This window comes from Tenrec ecaudatus, chromosome 9 (genome assembly GCF_050624435.1).
Source record: "Tenrec ecaudatus isolate mTenEca1 chromosome 9, mTenEca1.hap1, whole genome shotgun sequence".
In the NCBI taxonomy this organism is placed as follows: Eukaryota; Metazoa; Chordata; class Mammalia; order Afrosoricida; family Tenrecidae; genus Tenrec; species Tenrec ecaudatus.
The window spans coordinates 124,398,547-124,420,540 of NC_134538.1; the positions used below are offsets into that span (position 1 = coordinate 124,398,547).

The 21,994-nt window shown below is 35.2% G+C and overlaps 1 protein-coding gene and 1 non-coding gene across 4 annotated transcripts in view; both read left to right on the forward strand.

Annotated features, from left to right (window-relative positions):
• Positions 1-21,994, forward strand: part of KMT2E (lysine methyltransferase 2E (inactive)) — an 86,910-nt gene that overhangs the window by 25,984 nt on the left and 38,932 nt on the right. For 2 of the 3 annotated variants that reach the window (XM_075558520.1, XM_075558519.1), the window contains 5 exons: positions 8,037-8,151; positions 11,299-11,528; positions 14,803-14,883; positions 17,998-18,056; positions 18,946-19,118. In XM_075558520.1, the coding sequence (XP_075414635.1) occupies positions 8,037-8,151; positions 11,299-11,528; positions 14,803-14,883; positions 17,998-18,056; positions 18,946-19,118 (658 nt within the window). Of the gene's footprint in view, positions 1-8,036; positions 8,152-11,298; positions 11,529-11,989; positions 12,079-14,802; positions 14,884-17,997; positions 18,057-18,945; positions 19,119-21,994 lie in introns of those variants that run through there. The other variant, XM_075558521.1, reaches the window with a different exon arrangement.
• On the forward strand, positions 16,055-16,115 carry LOC142457525 (U7 small nuclear RNA). Its single transcript, XR_012786247.1, has one exon. It is a non-coding gene; the product is annotated as a U7 small nuclear RNA (small nuclear RNA).

Below are 21,994 nucleotides of genomic sequence, written 5' to 3' on the forward strand. Positions count from 1 at the left end.
TTGCTAATGGTTGGCATCACACATCAAGATATAATAGGTTTTATTTATTTACATTAGTATTTGGGAGTTAATACATATATCATCATTCCATAGTTCAATCACGTCATGCAGAATGTTTTTGTTTTTAATTGTAAGATCTACTGGTTTTCTCATTTCTCTGAAAAGCCATAATTATAATCATATCTTTTTAATGACAAATTACTGTACTCACGGTATTCTCTGAAATAAAATCTTTGTTATTTTTTAAAAAATCGACTGACATCACTGAGTGGGGTTGTCATGTTTATCCTAGAAAAGTAATTTGGTTTCAAATTTGAATCTTTACTAATTAAAAAAATGTAATCCTCATTTAAAAGTGGGATTTGATTTTTTAAAGAGTTAGTTGAAAAATATAATTCAGGCTATTTTTCAGCAAGAGACAAATTTTTTGGGGGGTAGTTGCTGTGGTAACTTTTACTGTTATAGGGCCCTTTTGGTCTGGCTCAGTGAAAGTTTCTTTTTGTTTCAGACGTTGTTTCTGGTGATTATCTGAATGAGTATGATTTTGTTTTTGAATGATCAGCTACTGAGCGCTAAGTTAATTCTGAAAATATATTTGCTTGTTTATCACTGGAAATTACATGGGTGGGGTTCAAGTGACAGTGCTGTAAGTTGAAGGATGGAAAGATTTGTATAGGGGTAGGGGGAAGATTTGTTTGTTCTCTGATTCACATTATAGTGTATTGTGTTAAATGAAATTCTCTACCAGCCACCTGAAAAATACTTAGTATCTACTTTAGTAAGAATAACATTTTGTTTCATTAGCTTAAACTTGTTAAGCAATTGTAAGCATTCCACAATCTGATTTAAAGGAAGTTGTCTTATTTAAAAATAACAGTTTAACTATGTAACATTGATATTATGTAACATGAACAAAGATGTAATATAACTAGATGTTGGTGAATAGAAACAGTTGTAGCCAACTGCTTATACTAGGAACTCTCTAAGATACTCTAAAAATTATGTGCTAGCCATTCTTAAATCTTAGCAGTAAGAATTTGCCAGCATAGCTCTTAAGTATGAAAAACACCAATCTCAACTAATAGGTTAATATAACGAATGATTTTCTCATTAGTGTGTGGCATAATCCTTTGCACCTTGAAAATATGCAAAAATAAACATTTTAAAGGAAAATTGAGCCTGGGCAATACATATAATTTTGAAACTTGATTAGCAAAATGATTGTCACTGTAATAATCAGGAGGCCACATTTTTTTAAATCATTTTATTGGGGGCTCGTACAGTTCTTATCACAATCCATACATACATCCATTGTGTCAAGAACATATGTACATTTGTTGCCATCATCATTCTCAAAATGCCTTCTACTTGAGCCCTTAATATCTGCTGCTCATTTCCTCCTTCCCCCCTACCTCATATGAACCCTTCATCATTAATTAATTATTATTATTTTATCATATATTACACTGTCCGACGTTCCCCCCACCCCCCGCCTTCTTCTCTGCTGTCCATCCCCCCAGGGAGGAGGCTATACGTAGATTTTTGTAATCAGTTCTCCCTTTCTACCCCACATTCCCTCCACCCTCCAGGCATGGCCACTCTCACCTTGGTCCTGAAGGAGTCATCTGTCCTGGATTCCCTGTGTTTCCAGTTGCTATCTGTACCTATGTACATCCTCTGGTCTAGCCAGATTTGTAAGATAGAATTGAGATCATGATAGTCGGGGGAGAAAGCATTTAAGAAGTAGAGGAAAGTTATGTTTCATCATTGCTACCCTACTCTCTGACTGGCTCATTTCCTCCCCTCAACCCTTCAGTAAGGGGGTGTCCGGCTGGCTACCGATGGGCTTTGAGTCTCCACTCTGCACTCACACATTTACAATGATATGATTTTTTTGTTCTTGATGTTTGATACCTGATCCCTTCGATAGCTCGTGGTCACATAGGCTGGTGTGCTTCTTCCATGTGGGCTTTATTACTTCTGAACTAGATGGCCACTTGTTTATCTTCGAGCCTTTAGAGGCCACATTTCTTATCAGGAAGCTAGAGCTATCTGATTAAGTGCACATCATAAATGTAGGTTACTTCTAGAAGTAGACTTCTTTTTTGAAGGGTATTTAATTAGTAAGCTGGAATTTTTAGTTTCAGATTAACATTAAGATTGAGCATATAATGCAGAAAATTCTTGTTCTTCCTCATACCTCCCCTTACTCTCTCCATTAGTATTATCATCTTAGATAAAACCAAAAAACTTGCTGCCCAAACTCAATTTGACTCATAGCAACTCTATAGGACAGGGTAGAACTGCCCTTATGGATTTTCAAGGCTGTAACTATTTATGGAATTAGAAAGCCTCACCTTTCGTTTCTCCCAAGGAAGGGGGGTGGGTAGTACTTTTAAACTGCTGACTTTGCAGTTAGCAGCCAGTTTTATAACCAGTAGTGGTATATTTAAGTAATAAAACAGTATTGATGAATTACCATTAACCTAAAGTGTACAGTTTGCATGAAGCTTCCCACTTGGTATAATAGAATTCTGTAGGTTTTGACAAAAGAATGATGTCACGTATCAACTTGTATTATCAGACAGAATAGTTTATGCTAAAAATCCTAGTTTAGAAAAAAAAATCCTAGTTTAGAATTTTGTCGTTAATTCAGCTTAATAGATAAAGGTTTATTCAGATTATCTTTTTGTATATGGTGGTAGTATTTGGTAACTTTTGTGTTTTTCAAAGAGTTGGCCCTTTTCATCTAAGTTAGCAAATCTGGGCGCATTCAGTTTGTCATAATAGGAGTAGACTTCTCCCTAAGTTTAATTTTTTTGTGACAAGATTTATAATCCAAGATGAAGCACTTTGGATCTTTGTTTATATGCGTTGACTGTGGACAATGCTTTGCTAGATGTTAGGGTTAAAGAGGTGAAATATAAATGTTTACCCTTATTCTTTAATGAAATTCCAACCAGTTGGACAGTTAAAACTCTAGACTAGCACTGTCCAATGGAGATATAAAGAAAAAAATTAAAGCCCCAAACTCACTGCCATAGGATTGATTCCAACTCACAGCAACCTTGTAGAACACAGTAGAACTGCCCTTGTGGGTTTTAAATCTTTAGATTTTACAGAAAATCTCCTCTTTCTCCCTTAGAGTGCCTGGTAGTTTTGAACTACTGACCCTGCAGCCCAACTTGTAATCCATTCACTATGTTCCTTAATAGAAATGTAATATAAGCTAATTAGGTAATTTTAAAAAACTTAGTCATCACATTTAAAAGGTTAAAAACAGTGAAATTAATTTTGATAATATAGTTTACTTAACTGAATATCTAAAATATTCGTTACCAGGGCAAGTCTAGACTAGATAACAAGGTTCTTGGACTTGAGAGGAAAAATCAATACGTAGCCTGGGCTACTTATGAAACTATAAAAATGAAATAATAAAAATCTATTATGTTCTGAGTCAGAAACCTAAGGATATAGCTGTGAGGTAATTACTGTCATGCTAAAGTCATAGAGTGGGTAAGTAGCAGAGGGCAGTTGTAATGCCATTGTTAGGCCTTTGTCAATTATAACACTTATACTAATAATCCTAGCAAGAATGACACATAACTTTTTTTTATAGTTACAGCACTAATAAATTCAATATAATAAAATAACTATGCAACAAAGTCCCTGGGTGCAGCAAATGGTTATATTCCTGGCTATTAACCAATGGGCTGACCATTTGAATCCACCCAAAGGCACCACTAGGAAGCAGCGGTGGTCTGCTTCAGAAAGGTCACAGCCCTGAATATACCATCAAGTACAGTTCTACTCTGCAACAGATAGACTCCCCATGCATTGGAATGGCCTCCATGGCAACGGGGGTGGGGGCAGTCTACAACAAGGGTAAACGTGGGTCTTTGTGGAAGGGTAAGAAAACTTCCATCATCACTAGACAGAAAAGTTGAGCTAGAGTTTAGCTGTTTGTAATCATGTTATTTTAGCCTAACAAATTTTATTTCTTTTATTCTCTTTTTTACCTTGGGCACCCAACTCTAATCTGGTCACATAAGTAAAAACAGATAGGATATAAAAAGAAAGTAAGAAGATGTATGAGGAAACTTCAAAAATTTCATAGAGCAATGGAATGAAAAGTTCATGGAATTTTTCCCACAAGCTTCTTGAAGCTCTTGCATTTACATGGGTAGTGTTATATTTCTTCTTTCCCTGGGTTTATTATTATTTTTAATTAAGAAAAGACAAACTACTATTCTTCATATTAGAGACTAGAAGCATATTTCTTTTTAATAAGGTTATCATCAAGTATTCCTCGTTACAATTAGAAACCAGTGCCAAGAGTTTTCACATATTTATGTGTGTTTTTTAATAAATCATTTTATTGGAGAGACTTACAGCTCCTTCTAATCCCATATATCAGTTGTATCAAGTACATTTGGACATTATTTTGGAATCATCATTTTCTAAACGTTTTCTTTATCCTTGAGCCCTTGGTATGTTCCTCTTTTTTTCCTCCTTCTCTCCCTCCTCATCCCACCCTCATGACCCCTTGATAAATGATAAATTATTATTTTTGTGTCTTACACTGTCCACTGTGTCGCTTCACTCATGTTTCTTCTCTCCCCACCTGTCCCCTACCCTCATGATATCTCTACTCTCATTATGGTTCCTGAGAGGTTTATCTGTCCTAGATTCTGAGTATCGAAAGCTCTTATCTGTGTACCAGTATATATGCTCCCTCCGGTCTAGTGGATATGTAAGGTAGAACTAGGAACATGATAGTTGGGCAGGGGTGGGGGGTGGGGGTGGGGGAGAGGAGGAAGCATTAAAGAACTAGAGGAATGTTGTGTTTCCTTGGTGCTGTACTGCACCCTGGTTGGTTCATCCCTTCTTTGTGACCCTTCTGTGAGGGGATTTCCAATTGTCTACAGATGGGCTTTGGTCTCCACTCAGCCGACCCCCCCACCCCATTTGTATCCATATGATTGTTTGCTGTGGGTCTTCTGATGCCTGATACGTGATCCTGTCAACACCTCATGATCACACAGGCTGGTGTGCTTCTTCCATGTAGGCTTTGTTTCTTTCCCACTGGATGGCTGCTTATTTAACGTCAAGCCTTAAATATAGCTAATAGCCAGGCACCATCAGCTTTCTTTACCACATTTGATTATGTACCCATTTTGATTTCAGTTATTGGGTTAGGAAGGTGAGCATCACAGAATGCCAGGTTATTAGAACAAAGTGTTCTTGCACTGAGAGAGGACTTGAGTAGAGGCTCAATGTCCATCTGCTACTTTGATACATAACATATAAATATATGTACATAGACCTAGGTCTCTATCATTATATATGAATACATTTACATATATACATGACTATATTTATGCCTCTTTAAACGTCTTTGCCTCCTAGTTCTTTCCTCTGTTTCCTTTTACTTTCTCTTGTCCCACTATCATGTTTGACCTTCATTCAGCTCTCAGTAATTCCTCTCAGACATTTCATTTGATCAGATCCCACCACCCTCCTCATCATCCATTTTAGATCTTTTGTTCCCTTGTCCCTGGAGAACCATCCGCCCTGTAGTTTTCTCCTTTGGATTGCTTTATCTTTCCTATCTTATATAGATAGAGATGGGAGAAAAACAAGTACGAGGGCCTATAAATAGTTCCAGGTCTGTCTGCTGCCCCATGTGTATGTTTTCCAATCCAATCTGATGAAGTGCCAAGCCCTACCCTCCGATTCTGAAGTGTCTTTTTTGGTATTCCTCAGGGTCTTCATTGCTTTGCTCCCCTTGCTGCTCTGTTGCACTCTCTTTCTGTTTCACCCTGGTGTGTGTGGGGTCCTGCACTTGGTCTCCAGTGCTGTACCCTGTAGCGCTGTGGGCCAGTGAGGGGATATCATGTCTTGTGGTGGGGCCAGCCCAATGGTTCTCTCTGCCTTGACTGCTCTGAGCCAGGAGTGCTGTCGTTGAGGCTTGATGGGTTTAATGTGTATGTTTTATGAGTTAGACAAATTAGTCAATGTGACATGAGTGAGTTAGAGGTGAATTATTTTGGAGGGGTGCTGCTAGCACTGTGCTGGCACAAAGTAAATATTGTATTTAATGTTTTCAAATGATAAAAAGCAAAATAAATAAATGTTTTCAGTTGATTTCTATTAGTGCTTAACACTTGTGCTTATGAACTCTCTACCCTTAATCTACTATCAAGAAGCTAAAGTAAGGTTGAATTTGAGCTATAACTGCTTGGTTAGATGCAGAACAACACTGCTGCCCTACAGGTCAGAGTATTTGCTATTAAGTGATTTTTCAGTGTCTCTGGAGCCACCTGCTGACAGGGTTCATGAAATGTTTTGGAGAGTTGGTGGCGCTCTAAAAATCTGAGTTTATATAATTGAAGAAATGAAATTATTTTGTGTATAATGCAGCTGGGATTTTTAGATGTCATTAAATGCTACATGTGATAAACTTGAGGAACTTATTTGTCATACCAAACCTGATAGCAGGTTTTTTATCAGGTGCATGTAATCTTAATTGTTTCTTTAAAAAATAGTAGCTTAGGGATGAAAGAAATGAAGAACTTTGGAAGGACTGCATTTTGAGAACTCATAGAGGTTTTTGTAACTGATCCTTCATCACTCATTTCATGACAGCACTGCTTTAGAATCTAGGAACTTCCTGCTACATTACCTATCTGGACTTGACAGGATCAAATCCACTACTACATTGTTCTAGGCTAGGACTGTGCTACTTTTAGTCTCCAGTGCCTCTGAGGTACAGGAAATCAGACCCTCATAGAGTGCCACTGTAACAAACACTGCTTCCCCTTCCCTGTGTCCCTAACACAGAGTCAGAGGTAGGGTGTGGAAAGGACTCAATTAAATCTTAGATTATCCATTTTATCTATGCCTCTCATTCCTGCAATTACTTGGGCAATTACTAAAGTTGTAGACCTGTCTTTTTAAGTAGCACTACCTTGTATAGAAGTGACTGTACAGGCATAGCTCATTTTATTGTGTTTCACAGGCACTACCTTTGTTTTTTAATATATATAAATTGAAGGTTTGTGGAAGCCCTGTGTCAGGCAAATTCATTGGTACCATTTTTAACATTGTTTGCCCACTTCCTGCCTTTGTGTCACATTTTGGTCATTCTCACTGTATTTTTTTTTAAATAAATACTTTATTTCTCACAGTATTTGAAACTTTTCACAATGCTGTTAGACACTTACTGGACTACAGGGTAGTGTTGGCATTACTTTTATATGCAGGGGAAAACAAAATGCCCATGTGTCTTTATTATGATCCTCATTTTATTGTAATGATTTGGAACCAAACCCACAATATCTCCTCTCACTGCCATCGAGTCAAGGCTGACTCATAGCAACCCCCTGTGGGTTTCTGAGACCATAACTGTTGATGGGAATAGAAAGCCCAGTCTTTCTCCTGGGGAGCTGCTGTTGGTTTCAAACTGCTGACCCTGCCATCACAGCCCAACACGTAACCACTATACCACCAGAGTTAGAAAATTAACTAAATAATCAACTTTTCATACAAAAGGGAGAAAGATTTTGTTACCTATAGCTATCTTTAGTATTTATTCTATTTTTGCCTTGTGTAGTAGTGTTTGTATACCTGCTTGTTCTTGCTAGAAATTAGAAATGTATACTTCATATTCAAGTTGGGTCCATAGTGATTCAGTGTAATCTGAGTCCTGTTTAATTTATTTCATCATTACTTTCTGCTTCAGTACATAGTTTTCTTTCTCCATTGGCAGTCATGGAGTATACTGCTTGGTCTGTAGTAATTTAAAAAAATGATAGGGAAATTCTATATATAAAGTTGGAATGGGACATTTACTTTAACTCAAGAAAAGTTTTGTTATGACAAGGGATCTAGATAGAACATATCCTAACTATAAGTAGGTCATCTCCTATAAACAGGCATTGTATTTCTATAAACAAATATCTTAGTCCTTATGATCTCAAATTAGTGAAAGTCATTTGATGCAATTGTTTGTTTGTTTGTTTGCTTTCACACAGACCAGAATCTGTAGAAGCTAGCCCTGTGGTAGTTGAGAAATCCAACAGTTATCCCCACCAGTTATATACCAGCAGCTCGCATCATTCACACAGTTACATTGGTTTGCCCTATGCGGTAAGTAGCAGACATTGCTCTGGAAGGTTTTTATTTTTCAAATCTCCAGATTGAAAATAGTTGTGTGTGGTGTTATGCTTAAAAGTGCATATTTTTTGCAGACTGGACTGGAAAACACTCCTAACGGCCAACAAACAATCCTTGAACTAACTACAAGCTTTTCTTTCTTGTTGTGTTTTGTTTTTCATCATTGATATGTTGTTGTTGTATATTGTTGCTTGTTTTTTCGCTGTCTTGTTTTTGTGCATGTTATTATGTCCACAGGTCTGTCTAAATAAGATAGGCTGGATGAACAATCTGGAGGAGAAAACAACGGGACCATCAGTTCCAGGGGGACATGGGAGGTGGGGGGGGGTGGGGAAGGAACTGGTGTAAACAAACCCAGGGACAAGGGGACAACAAGTGATCCAAATTGGTGGTGGGGAGGGTATGGGAGGCCTGGTAGGGCATGATCAAGGGTAATGTAACCAAGAGGAATTGCTGAAACCTTAGTGGGGACTGAGCATGATAGTGGGACATGAGGAAAGTCAAGGGAAATAGAGAAAAGAGTTGGGAGACAAGGGCATTTATAGAGAGAGGTCTAGATAAAGACATGTACATATGCAAATATATTTATATATCAGGATGGGGGAAATAGATCTTTAAGCATATATTTATAGGTTTAGTATTAAGGTAACAGATGGACTTTGGACCTCCACTCAACTACTCCCCCTCAATGCAAGAATACTTTCTTCTATTAAATTGGCATTCTATGATGCTGACTTTCCTGATACAACCATTGAAGACAAATCAGGTGAATAAACAAATGTGGTGAAGAAAGCTGATGGTGCCCGGCTAGCAAAAGATAGAGTGTCTGGGGTCTTAAAGTCTTGAAGGTAAAGAAGCTGCCATCTAGCTCAGAAGCAACAAAGCCCACATGGAAGAAGCACACTAGCCTGTGCGATCATTAGGTGTTGAAGGGATCAGGTATCGGGCATCATCAGAACAAAAAATTCTTATCATAGTGAATGAGGCTGGAAGTGCGGAGTGGAGACCCAAAGCCCATATGTAGGCCACCTGATATCCCCTTACAGAAGGCTCTCTGGGAGGAGACGCCCAGTCAGGGTATGATGTAGCAACGATGAAAAATACAACTTTCCTCTAGTTCCTAAATGCTTCCTCCTCCCCAACTATCATGATCCCAATTCTACCTTGCAAGTCTGGCTAGACCTGAGGATGTACACTGGTACAGATAGGAACTGGAAACACAGGGAATCCAGGGCGGATGATCCATTCAGGACCAGTGGTGTGTGTGGCGATACTGGGAGGGTGGGTTGGAAAGGGGGAACAGATTACAAGGATCTACATGTGAACCTCCTCCCTTGTGAATGGACAACAGAAAAGTGGGTGAAGGGAGATGTCAGACAGGGAAAGATTTGACAAAATAATAATTTATAAATTATCAAGGACTCATGAGGGAGGGGGAAGCAGGAAGGGAGGGGGAAAAAATGAGGACCTGATGCCAGGGGCTTAAGTGGAGAGAAAATGTTTTGAGAATAATGAGGGCAATGTATGTACAAATGTGCTTTACACAGTTGATCTATGTATGGATTGTGATAAAAGTTTTATGAGCCCCTAATAAAACAATTTTTAAAGTGCATATTTTTGATACTATAAATTATTTATAGTTTAATTTTTTATTGGCTATATGAAGATTCGTAGTATTAAAATTCTATCAGAAGTTACCTAGAAGTTATTAAAAGTATTATTATATTTTATGTTATTAATGGTTTGGTGTGATTATTCTTTACCCTTTCTATAAAGTCTGTAGGAAGAACTATACTGTATTTGCTACCATGAATTCTAAATTATCTTATTAATATTTATTGAACACTTATATGTGCCACACTTTGTACTATGCCTTTTTACATATATTATGTATTATCATTCTTCTAAGATAGCCTTATGAGATAGCTACCGTTCTCTCCATTTTATGGATGATAATACGAAAATTAATCTTGGTTAACTTCCTTAATGTTGCAAAGCCTGATATGCAGCAGAACTTTGTTCTAACAGACCTTCAAACAAAGATATTTTGATTGCAGAACTGATATTATAAAGGTATAAGTATAAGAGATTTATACTACTTTGACCAAGATAAAATCAAATTTCCATTTTATATCTAAGAAAGTGATTTACTTTATAGCAGTGGTATGTTTTAATGGTTCTATTAGTCATTCTTTAGCTTTCTTTTTTAATCATTTTATTGGGGGCTTGTACAACTCTTATCACAATCCACACATACATCCATCATGTCAAGCACATTTGTACATTTGTTATCATCATCATTCTCAAAACATTTTCTTTCTACTTGAGCCCTTGGCTATTCTTTAGCTTTCATATCCCTGATAATTTTCTTTTTAATCCTAATTCTTACAGCTTGCATCCACTTTCACTTTTTTTGTGTGTGGTACAAATATACTCAACAAACATTCTCCTCTTTAGCAATTTCTACTTGTACAATTCAATGACATTGATTTCACTCTTCATATCAAACAGTCCGTATCCTGGTTATTCTGCTACCATTAATCTATACCCAGTGCTCTCCCTTCTTCCCTCCCCTTTCCCAAACCCACATCTCCTGTTATGAAGTTTCTGAGACTGTCAGTCCTTAAAGGAGCTGCTAGTTTCATCTTTGTCTTCCAGAGTGGCTGGTGGGTTTAAACTGCTGACCATGAGGTTAGCAGCCCAATGCCTACATTACAGTACCATCTAATAAGCTTCGGTTTATGTATATATGTTTATTTCCTATCAGTGAGGGCATACAGTATTTTCCCTTTGGTGACTGACTGCAGTCAGTGTAACATTTTCAGGATTCATTCATGCTGTGCCTACTTTCAACTTAAAGATGGAACTATGTGAGCACAGGACTGTGAAGATGCCTTGTGTTTTTTGAGGTTAAAGTTTAGGTGTGAAGGTGGTGACCAAGGATGTAGGTATACATGTTCAGTAATAATGGCTTCATCAACCCATTATTTTAAAAGAATTAATGAAGAAATGGGTCAATTTCATGTCTATGAGTATTCAAATTAAGGGTTGAATTTTAATTAAGTTTTTGAATTCATATTCAAATTAAGTAATATTTGATATTTGTGTTCAATTATCCAGGACCATAATTATGGTGCTCGTCCTCCTCCAACACCTCCGGCTTCCCCTCCTCCATCAGTCCTTATTAGCAAAAATGAAGTAGGCATATTTACCACTCCTAATTTTGATGAAACTTCCAGTGCTACAACTATCAGCACATCTGAGGATGGGAGTTACGGTACTGATGTAACCAGGTGCATATGTGGTTTTACACATGATGATGGATACATGATCTGTTGTGACAAATGCAGGTAAAATATTTTACATCATTGGTTCATTTTTCTTGGATACTGCTAACCATTTTGATTGTTAATATTGGAAAAATTATTTAAATCACCTTTGATGGAATTGAGGGCATTTTGTAAGGGGACATCTAGTATTGATACAATTTATTTTCCTTAGAAAAAGCCCCTCTATGGGAAGAAAGCCATTTTAAAGCTTATCAAATGTCTCCATTATTAATTAATAATAGGCCATCAGTTCTCAACTTGATTCATGTGCAAGCACATTGCTCTTTTCACTCAGTTCAGTAGTACTGTAGAAGTAAATGTAGTAATAGACAAGATAGGAATGAGAGAATTGAGTCTTGTGTACTTTCGGGATTATTTGTGCTGTAGCATGAACTGTGATTTTCCAATTTTGGGGAATTTACATTTTGATTGATGTTTGTTTGACTTGACTCTCTCACCTCCTTTTGACTTGAACCTTGCAGCACTCTGGAGTCTCCTTGAGCCAGAACCACAGTCTCCCCTCCCCCAACCCTGGTTCAACCACCAAGAAAGGCCTCTTCCCCTAGAGAAGGTGTGAGTGGGACAGAGAGTGGGGTTTTGTCTTCTTTCTTTACTTTTCCTTACTTATTTTTGGTGGAAGGGTGTTGGGGAGGATGGAGAGGGAATAGTAGGGTTTCAGCCGGACAGTTCTTGAGTGCATTCCCTGCATAGAGTGAGGAAAAGAGAGTATTGAAGTAGAGCATTATGCAGAGTAAGAAAGTTTGATAGCTTATAGAATTTCCTGGGTCCTTATGGCGTAGCTTCATTACTTGATTTGAAGTAGCTGGTGTATATCCATATTGAATGTGAGTATAAAAGTACATCTTAAAGTAAATATAAATGATATTAATTGCAATTTTGTTCCTGCCTTGTTTAAAAAGTCATTAGGGGTTGGATAATGATAGAAACATACGATTAGTGTTAAATTTTTAAAAATTTGATTTACCTTTGGCAAAAGAGTGAATTTAAATGCTAAGTAGAATATTGGTTTGTTAAAAAAGTTGTAGTACTCCTTTGAGTTTATTTTAATAATAAAAATACAATGTGAAAAAATAAAAATACAGTGTGTCACATTTTCAATTTTAAAAACATATTCTCATTACAATGAGTATTACCATGAGTAATATACCCTCATAAATTTACTTAGACTATAAATTTAAAAGTTAAAATAAAACTTTAGTCACACCTTGCTTCCTTCGTTATTTTTTAACTAGTGACTTATTAGAAAATGTTAATTTATAGTCAATCTTGTATAAATAAAATAACTTTCTCTTGATCTTGTATACTGTGATAAATTATTTGGCATTGTTTCTATTTTATTAATCTATACATTTATACTTTTAAATATACATTAAAAAATTTAACTACAATGAAATATGTTTAATATAGAATTATTTCTATTAGATAACAATAAAATAGTCCTTAGGATTTTGTAACCAGCCACAAATTTTTAAAGGAACAGTATATAATTTGTGGATGATCAAAGTATTGGGTTTCTCAGCAACTGCTCTGTCTTTGGTATGATTTTAACATTAATTTTTCCACTGCTTAATCTGTAGCATACTGCAAGGCTTAATCTTTTTTCCTCTATTCTTATTTTACATTGTCTTTATTTTCATGTCCTTACTGCCCATTCTCATCACCTTCAAGTCTGATACCCACTCCTTTGATCATTTATTCATCTCCATCTTTGTTTCTTTTATTGTCTGTATAACATCATTATTTACAGAATCAATTTATTTCTAACCCTCTTTGCCAACTGCCCTGCTTTTCATTTTCACTTTCTATTTTTCCACCTCTTTATGTATCCTATTATCACTCCCCATTTCTCCAGTTCTTTGCCCAACATTCTGATTTACCTGTATCTCTGCTTTGGGGCTGCCTTAATATTAACATTTTGTTCTCTGTTGGTAATTATCTGGACTACTCCAGAAGATTCTTGGCAATCATATTTTTAATTAAGAAATAAAGAGCATACAGAAGTGGTTAACTTAATAGTTACATGTTAAAAGAGGCTAAACTATGTGAAGCATACTAGCTAAGATGATTTTTGATAATAGGTATATGAGGAGGCTTCCAAACATTGGTGCAAATTTGTTATTTTTAAATTCTATTTTCCATAAACTTTTTGTAATTCTTGTATAAATTGACTTAAGACTAAGTAAAGTGTTGGCAGTAAAGTGTAATCACAATAGCTGGTTGAGAAGTCTCCCTCAATCTGATTCGTATGTTCCATTTTAAAAGATTAGAGGACAGGATTCTTTCAGCCTCTGTCCTCATAGAATGGCTCTTGCAGTCTTTAAAGGTCAGTTTGCCTGCCATAATTCTGGTTGTGCCCTTCCTTAACTCAGCTCTAGCATGCTGGAAAGGAACCCCAGGGTTGCCAATGATGAGGCTACTCGCGAGAAAATGGCCACCTAGGGAATGTGCAGGAGAAAGAGCTGGGGATCCGCTCTTGTAAAGATTACAACCTTGGAAATTCCATTTGGGCAGTTTTTCTCTGCCAGTAGCTAGCAATGAATGTTGGGAACACCACTTAGTTGGACTATCTGCCTCTAGTTTCTTGACCGCTTCTGCAGTAAAACCGTATGCCCTTGAGCACCTCAAGTTGTCATCCATTGCAGGTTGAAGAAAAGTACACACATCCTGACCTTCAAAGTACTATATAATCAGACTGCAATTTTACTAATCCAGTTTTAATCCTCTCTATTTCTCAAAATGTACATGTTATTCATATATTGTGTCCTTCTGGTTATTGTTCATTGTATCTAATTGCAAAAAGATTGCTACAAAGATGTCTTTTCTTCTTAATTTCCTAAATGAGATTCTATTTAAGTTCATTATTCTTCAGGGCACTTTTTTCATTAACTCCAAGCAGTGATTGGAGTTAAATAATTTCACTTTTGAATAGTTACTAGTCAACTGCAAGGGCGTTTTTTTTTTGAGGGGTACATCTCTCTTAAGCTCTGTAGTTTCTTATATTTGTATCATATATCTTTAAAAATGGTATTTACTTTAGAAGTTTCTAATATATAAACATGCACATACATATATGTGTGCATATCCTATTCTTGTTTACTTGTTTCTGCTTCATTTTATCCTCTAAAGTTGTATTTATATAAATTCCTCATAGCACCATATAGAATGCTAAGCTAAAAATTGGCACGTACTAAGTGGTAGTTAGTTGGAAATTAAAATCCTAATTTCAGGATGATTTTGAATAATTTATATGTTCTGTTTTATTTTTTCCCCTAAGTGTTTGGCAACATATTGACTGCATGGGAATTGACAGGCAGCATATTCCTGATACATATCTTTGTGAACGTTGTCAGCCTAGGTGAGTTGCACATAGCTGATAATATTGCTTATAATTTTACTAAAGTAAATTTTAGTTAACAAAAATTTTACTTATGAATTCTAGGAATTGGCAAATTCATTTTTCATTGATTCAATATTCTAAGCTTAACCTTTTTATTTTATATTGACTTATATTCTAGCATGCCTAAACTTGGGAAGACTCCATTGATAAAATACTGTGGTTTATTGATCAGGCTACTTATTTATTTCCCTTTTCACCACTAGGATTACACTCTTTTTTTTTAATCATTTTATTGGGGGTTCGTACAATGCTTATCACAATCCATACATACATCCATCTTGTCAAGAACATATGTACATTTGTTGCCATCATCATTCTCAAAATGCCTTCTACTTGAGCCCTTAATATCTGCTGCTCATTTCCCCCCTCCCTCTACCTAATGAACCCTTCATCATTCATAAATTATTATTATTTTGTTATATATTACACTGTCCGACGTTTCCTCCCCACCTTCTTCGCTGCTGTCTATCCCCCAGGGAGAAGGCTATACGTAGATTTTCGTAATCAGTTCCCCCTTTCTACTCCACATTCTCTCCACCCTCCAGGCATGGCCACTCTCACCACTGGTCCTGAAGGAGTCATCTGTCCTGTATTCCCTGTGTTTCCAGTTGCTATCTGTACCTATGTACATCCTCTGGTCTAGTCAGATTTGTAAGGTAGAATTAGGATCATGATAGTGGGGGGAGGGAGAGCATTTAAAAACTAGAGGGAAGTTACATGTTTCATTGTTGCTACCCTGCACCCTGCCTGGTTCATCTCCTCCCCACAACCCTTCAGTAAGGGGTGTCCGGTTGGCTACCAGTGGGCTTTGAGTCTCCACTCTGAACTCACCCACATTTTCAATGATATGATTTTTTGTTCCTTGATGCTTGATACCTGATCCCTTTGACAACTCGTGGTCACACAGGCTGGTGTGCTTCTTCCATGTGGGCTTTGTTGCTTCTGAGCTAGATACTCGCTTGTTCACCTTCAAGTCTTTAAGACCCCAGATGCTATATCTTTTGATAGCCGGGCACCATCAGCTTTCTTCACCACATTTCCTTATGCACACGTTTGTCTTCATTGATCGTATCAGGGAGGTGGGCACCAGTTGATATGATTTATAGTTCTTTGAGGATTACACTTTTAAAAGTGTTACAGCTCTTTAAGAATTTGTCTAGCAGGATTTCTGGTTTTCCCGGAAAACCCCCACACACCAGTAATACAGTTATTTAACAATTTTTTTTAAAAAAGAGTTATTAGAAGCACGCTTTTCAAGGTTTAAATCTTTTGGTTATGGACATTTCAAACCTATGTAAAAGTAAAGTAGTAGTATGAACCCCACATGTTTCTATTCACTCTGGTTCCCAAAAGTTTTCATTAATTCATGATATGTATGTATTACAGTTTGTTTGACCCTTCATCTTTTGAAGGACATTTGGACTATATATTATCATTTGAAGGACGTTTGTGCTATTACAAATAAAAGTATTATAAACATTGATGTACAGGTTTGTGTGAACAGTAGTAGTTTTTTAACTGGGATAAATACTCAAGAATGTAGTTGCTGGATTGTATAAATGCATGTTTAGTTGTTTTTGTTTTTGTTTTTTTTTTTATATCCCTCCCTACCTCTGAGTCACATATTTAGTTTTATGAAAAATTGCTACACTCTTTTCCAGAGTGGCTATACCATTTTACATTCCCACCAACAATGTACAGGTGATTCAGTTATTTATTTCTTAAAGGATTGCCTTTGAATTTTTATTTACTTTATAACAATGTAAGAAACAGTTGTGCTATTTAAAAGTGAAATATATAAGACAAGATATAGCTTCTATCCCTGTCCCTTCTACCCTATCTTACTAGAAGTAACTACCTTAAAAAATTGGTGTTAGCCTCCATTGTTTGATTTTTATTATAACAACTTTCTATACTTATGTATTTGTATTTCCCTCTTTACAGAGTTTTCACCACATTCCTTTTTTCTCTTAAAAATATATGCTTGAACATCACTTCATAGCAATATATGGAGACATGCCTTATGTATTTTTATATCTTTAGGGAATTTGTACATAGAAATGTGCTCTATATTGCCTCACTGCCCCCAAGTAGGAGCTGTGCAACGTTGAATTCCTACCAGTAATGAATGAGCTTGACTGTTTCCCAAACTTCACAATAGCATGCTTGATAGACTTGAAGTTTTGTTAGTCTAGTTAGATATGAAATGTAGTTATATATTGCATTTCTCTTATGAATGAGTTTTTCTATGTGGCTTTTTTTTTCATTTTGTGATTAGTTATTAGCTTGTGCCAGATAATTTTTGATGAGATAAATACCTGTGAATGGATTCGGTGAGTTAAAAATTGACCATTATGAAAACAGTTGCTCAAAACAAAACCCAACTTTATAATTCTATGATAACTAGTATATTCTTCTGTGCTGCTAAGATAGTTCCCTATCCTACTAGGCATTACGGCAAGTCCATTATTAAACTTTAGGTATTTCCACTAGAGATCTTTCTTATTCTGCTGAGAATAATATTTAGTGTTATTTGATCTCTAATAAGTTTATACAATGAAAAGTTGGGAAAAGAATTAGTTTTTCTTTTATAGTTCATATAGTTTATAAAAAGGGTGTTGGGAGAGTTTAAAGTGACATTTACTTAAATTCTAAATGTTTTGCATTATTTCTAAAGTGGAAATAATTTGAAACAAATGGTTATACCACCATAGATTCTAAATAAATATTATATATTTATTTTTTTAAGTTTAATTGTATTGCTAAAATTAAGATTATTTTAAAGCTTTTTCTCCTTTAAATGTAGCTTTTAAAGCAATTAAATTGCTAGGCTCCTTGATAAATTTTTTTTAAAGTTCTTTTTTAACAGTGAAAAGAAGTCACTGACAGCTACTGTTAATTATACTAGATTATATGTACCCGGTGAGACAGAGTAGTGCATATATATGTTATATTGTTGGGTTTTCGCTTAGAATTAAAGAAATAATGCATTTTGTTACATTTAAAGCAGTTCTGTTTCATATCTAAATTAGTGAGAGTTTGGTAAGCAATCGTGTTAATATTTTATTTTAGGAGTTTGGATAAAGAGAGAGCAGTGCTACTACAACGCCGGAAAAGGGAAAATATGTCAGGTTGGTACCAAGGATATGCACTAAATTAAGAGTCATGTGATTGATGAGTAAATAGTCTGTTATTGCATATACATTCCTTACTGATGAGTATTGATTGCACACATAATTTATAATTTTTGGTATAGTATTTAAAGATTTTTGTTTTTTATATTATAGAATAAATGTACGCTTATCTCAGGCAATAAGGAAAATAAGCATTTAAAATTACCTTAAACATTTAAAAATAATTTTCTTACACATAGTTAACCCATGAGCTGAAAGAAATAACTATTCATTCTTCAGAAAGATGGCTATCTATTATTTGTAATGTGGAACAGTGTTTCTTTTATTGTTAGAAACTGAATTTAGGAGTATGACATATGCCCTAATTTTCACTTTGACTTAATACTTTGCTAATAAAATGAATTTTGAACCATTTTAATCAACCATTGTTCTGCGATGAGTTAGTTCTAGATTTTCTTTGGGTCTTTGTCTTTGCTATTAGATAGTTCTTTCAGTAGAACCTTAATGAGTTTTTGCCATTCTGTCTTATAAATGATCATATAGTAAATGTATATATAATTTTGTTAGATACTTCTCAATTTCCCTTTGTAAAGAATGCTGACTTTCTACTGGTAAGATACAAGTGTCTCACCTGTCTCACTACCCGAGTATAGCGTTAAGACCTTTTTATGTCTTTCCTAGTTTAATGGGTAACAAATTATAGTTATAGTTTTTATTTAAAGTAAACTTGCTGTGAGTGTGGTGAGTGGAGAAATGGAAGCGTGTTTCCCTTCCCCCCACCCCTCTGGAAAGATGGATATCCAATCCACAGTCCAGTTATGTGGAATGCTATCTCACTTTGAAATAGAGTCTTACATATGTATTAATGTTTATTTTGCCTTTGAAGATGGTGATACCAGTGCAACTGAGAGTGGTGATGAGGTTCCTGTGGAATTATATACTGCATTTCAACATACTCCAACATCGATTACTTTTACTGCTTCAAGAGTTTCCAAGGTTAATGATAAAAGAAGGAAAAAAAGTGGGGAGAAAGAACAAAATATTTCAAGATGTAAAAAAGTAAGTTTTTTCTTTTTAAAAATTTGAGTGGTTGGGAAGTAAAGAGTTTTATCACAAAGACAGGTGCTTTATAGGAAAGGGGAGACTATTAGTGGTAGGATGTAGCAAAGACTTCTGTTTTTATTTTAAATAATTATTAAAATTTTTATGTACTTTAAAGATTAAAGTAGAATAGAAAACTTATGCAAACTTCCTTGAAATCATTACTCTAATGTGGTTATTTTTATAAATATAAAATAGAACAAAAGGACTATTTTAGAAAACAGAAGTAATAGTCCTAAATAGTGTTATTTATGAACAAGTAAGGACACAGATGTATATACAATGATTACAAGGAATTTTTAGATAACTTTAGAATGTCTAGGATTCCTAGTGGCCCAATGATTAAAGCACTCAGCTGCTAACTGAAAAGCTCCATAGGAGAAAGATGTATAATCACCTTCTTAAAGATTAACAGCCGGGGAAACACTCTGGGGGCAGTTCTACTTTGTCCTATTGGGTCAGGTCACTAAGAGTGGGAATCAACTCAGTGGCAATGGGTTTGGTTCAGTTTGAATATCTAAACATTTTAATTGTTGAATTTTGACGATGTGAGGTCAGTGAGTCAAAGCCACCAGGTGCTTGGCAAAAGAAAGATGAATCTAATCTACTCCCATAAAATTTATAGCCGTGGAAACGTTATACAGGGTCATGGTGAGTCAGATTCAACTCAATTGGAATGTTTGCTTGGGGTATTGGGGATTTTTTTAATGTAAATTTTATGTAATAAATTATCCCTGGTATTCCAATGATAGAAAACTATTTACAATCCTTTTTTTCCTCATTAATTTTATTAGAATCACTATGGCAGATTTTTATCCAGATAAGAGTAAAAACTTTTACAATGAGTATAATGGTATTATAAGTTGAAAATATGTCTAGATATAAAATCCAGGCTTTCAAAAAAAGAATTTTAACTGAGTATTCTTCATATGTTTAGTCACTTAATAGTTCATAAACTTGATTATGCTGGATTGAACCTGATACTTGGTCAGTTGACCTCCTTCTCGATCCAACTTGAATTTGTTCTATGCTCAAGTAATTTTTGCTTGTTCCATGACAAAAATTTCTTCCCTGGCTTTTAAAATAATGATGACGGTCCTTTCTTTCTTACTCATTATTTGTATTTTTGTCTTTATATTATTATTTTATCCTTGCCATTTTATTTTTATTTTGTTTTTTATTGTTACTTGTGGGTTTCCCAGTTTGTGAAGCACAGGAAAGGTAGCTTTATAGAGATAATAACTGATGCGAAGGTGTGTCGAGAATGTTGGGTTAGGGTCGGAGTAAGGGTGAGGGAACTTGAGGAGCAAACTATGACTGCGGGCAGAAAGAGGGGGCATTCGAACAGATTGTGATTATGTATGTACGACTCATTTTAAAAGCAATTTAACCATGGAAGTGTATGATGTGTGAATGTTATATCAAGAAAACCAAGCGGGGGCGGAAGGAAACCAAACTTTACAATGATTACCATAGGTGAAGGGGAAAAAGTTGTAACATAGGGGCACTGAGTTTATGTCAATGGTGGTAAAATAATTTGGAAAAAGATATTGATAATTTTGTACAACATGAAGAGTATAATCAGTAACACTGAATTACACAAGTAGAAGTTGTGGAATTGTAGAACATTTTGTTGTGCATATGTTTACCACAATTAGGAAAAAATATGAATAAGAATGACTAAAAGGAAGAAGAAACTGTTCTAGAATTGAATATGTTGACAATTATACAACTCTTGTTTATATGATTGAATTAATAAATTGTAGGGCATGTGGATGGAGTGCTAATAAAACTGCAGCTGTATTTTCTCACTTTGTGGTCAGGTGTCTTTGCTGTTGGAATGTTCTTTTCTCCATCTTTATCTTTTTAAAGCTTTCACCATACTCAATCTATTACTTCCTCCTTGAAATTTACTTTTCTCTTACCAATTATGATCTTTCTAGCACTTTCAACCTTTTATTAGAGTACTTAACTATTTTGTCATGTTTTATTGTTAGTTTCCTCATCTTGAAAGGTTAACTTAATACAAAGATTTGGGGACCCATGTATATAAATGTTGACTAAGTTCTTTGCCTATATATTTCTTTTAATTATTAGTCATTTTATTTGGGGGGGATCCTCTTACAAATCTTATAAAAATCCATCATTCAGTTGTATTAAGCACACTTGTACATATGCTGCCATCAACATTTCCACAACATTTTCTTTCCACTTGATCCCTTGGTACCAGCAACTTTTTTTCCCCCTCCTTCTCCCACCCTCATGAATCCATGATAAATTATATATTGTTGTTGTTATTCCATGTCTTACACTGTTCGTTGTCTCCCTTTACCCACATTTCTGTTAGTTCCAATAAAAACCACCTGGGAATGATGTCATTTGCTTTAATTTCAATCCATAGTAAAAATAAAACAGATTCTGAATTTTTTTTTTTTCAGATTCTGAATTTTAATTAAAATAGATGGCTAACTAGACTGACTTTTGTGTATGAGAATAAATTCTAGGTTGTGTTGTATTTCCAAATATTGTTATGTATTTAAAAAAAAGAATAAGGTTTTTTTGTATGATATCAATTTAAAAGATGGAATTCAGGAGCTAGGCATAATTGATACTTACCTTCTGTTAGATTTTATTATTGGGAGCAACATTTAATAAAAATATTGCTAATTCCATTCATATTTAAAAGTTGACTATAACAGTAGCTTAAAATTAGAAATCTATATGTTCTTTTGCCTAATAAGTATTCTGAGCATATGACAGTCTAAAAATATTTGTAAAACCTTATTAAGGAATTACTGCTGTTTCAACAATTCAGGACTTTGACAAGTATTAAC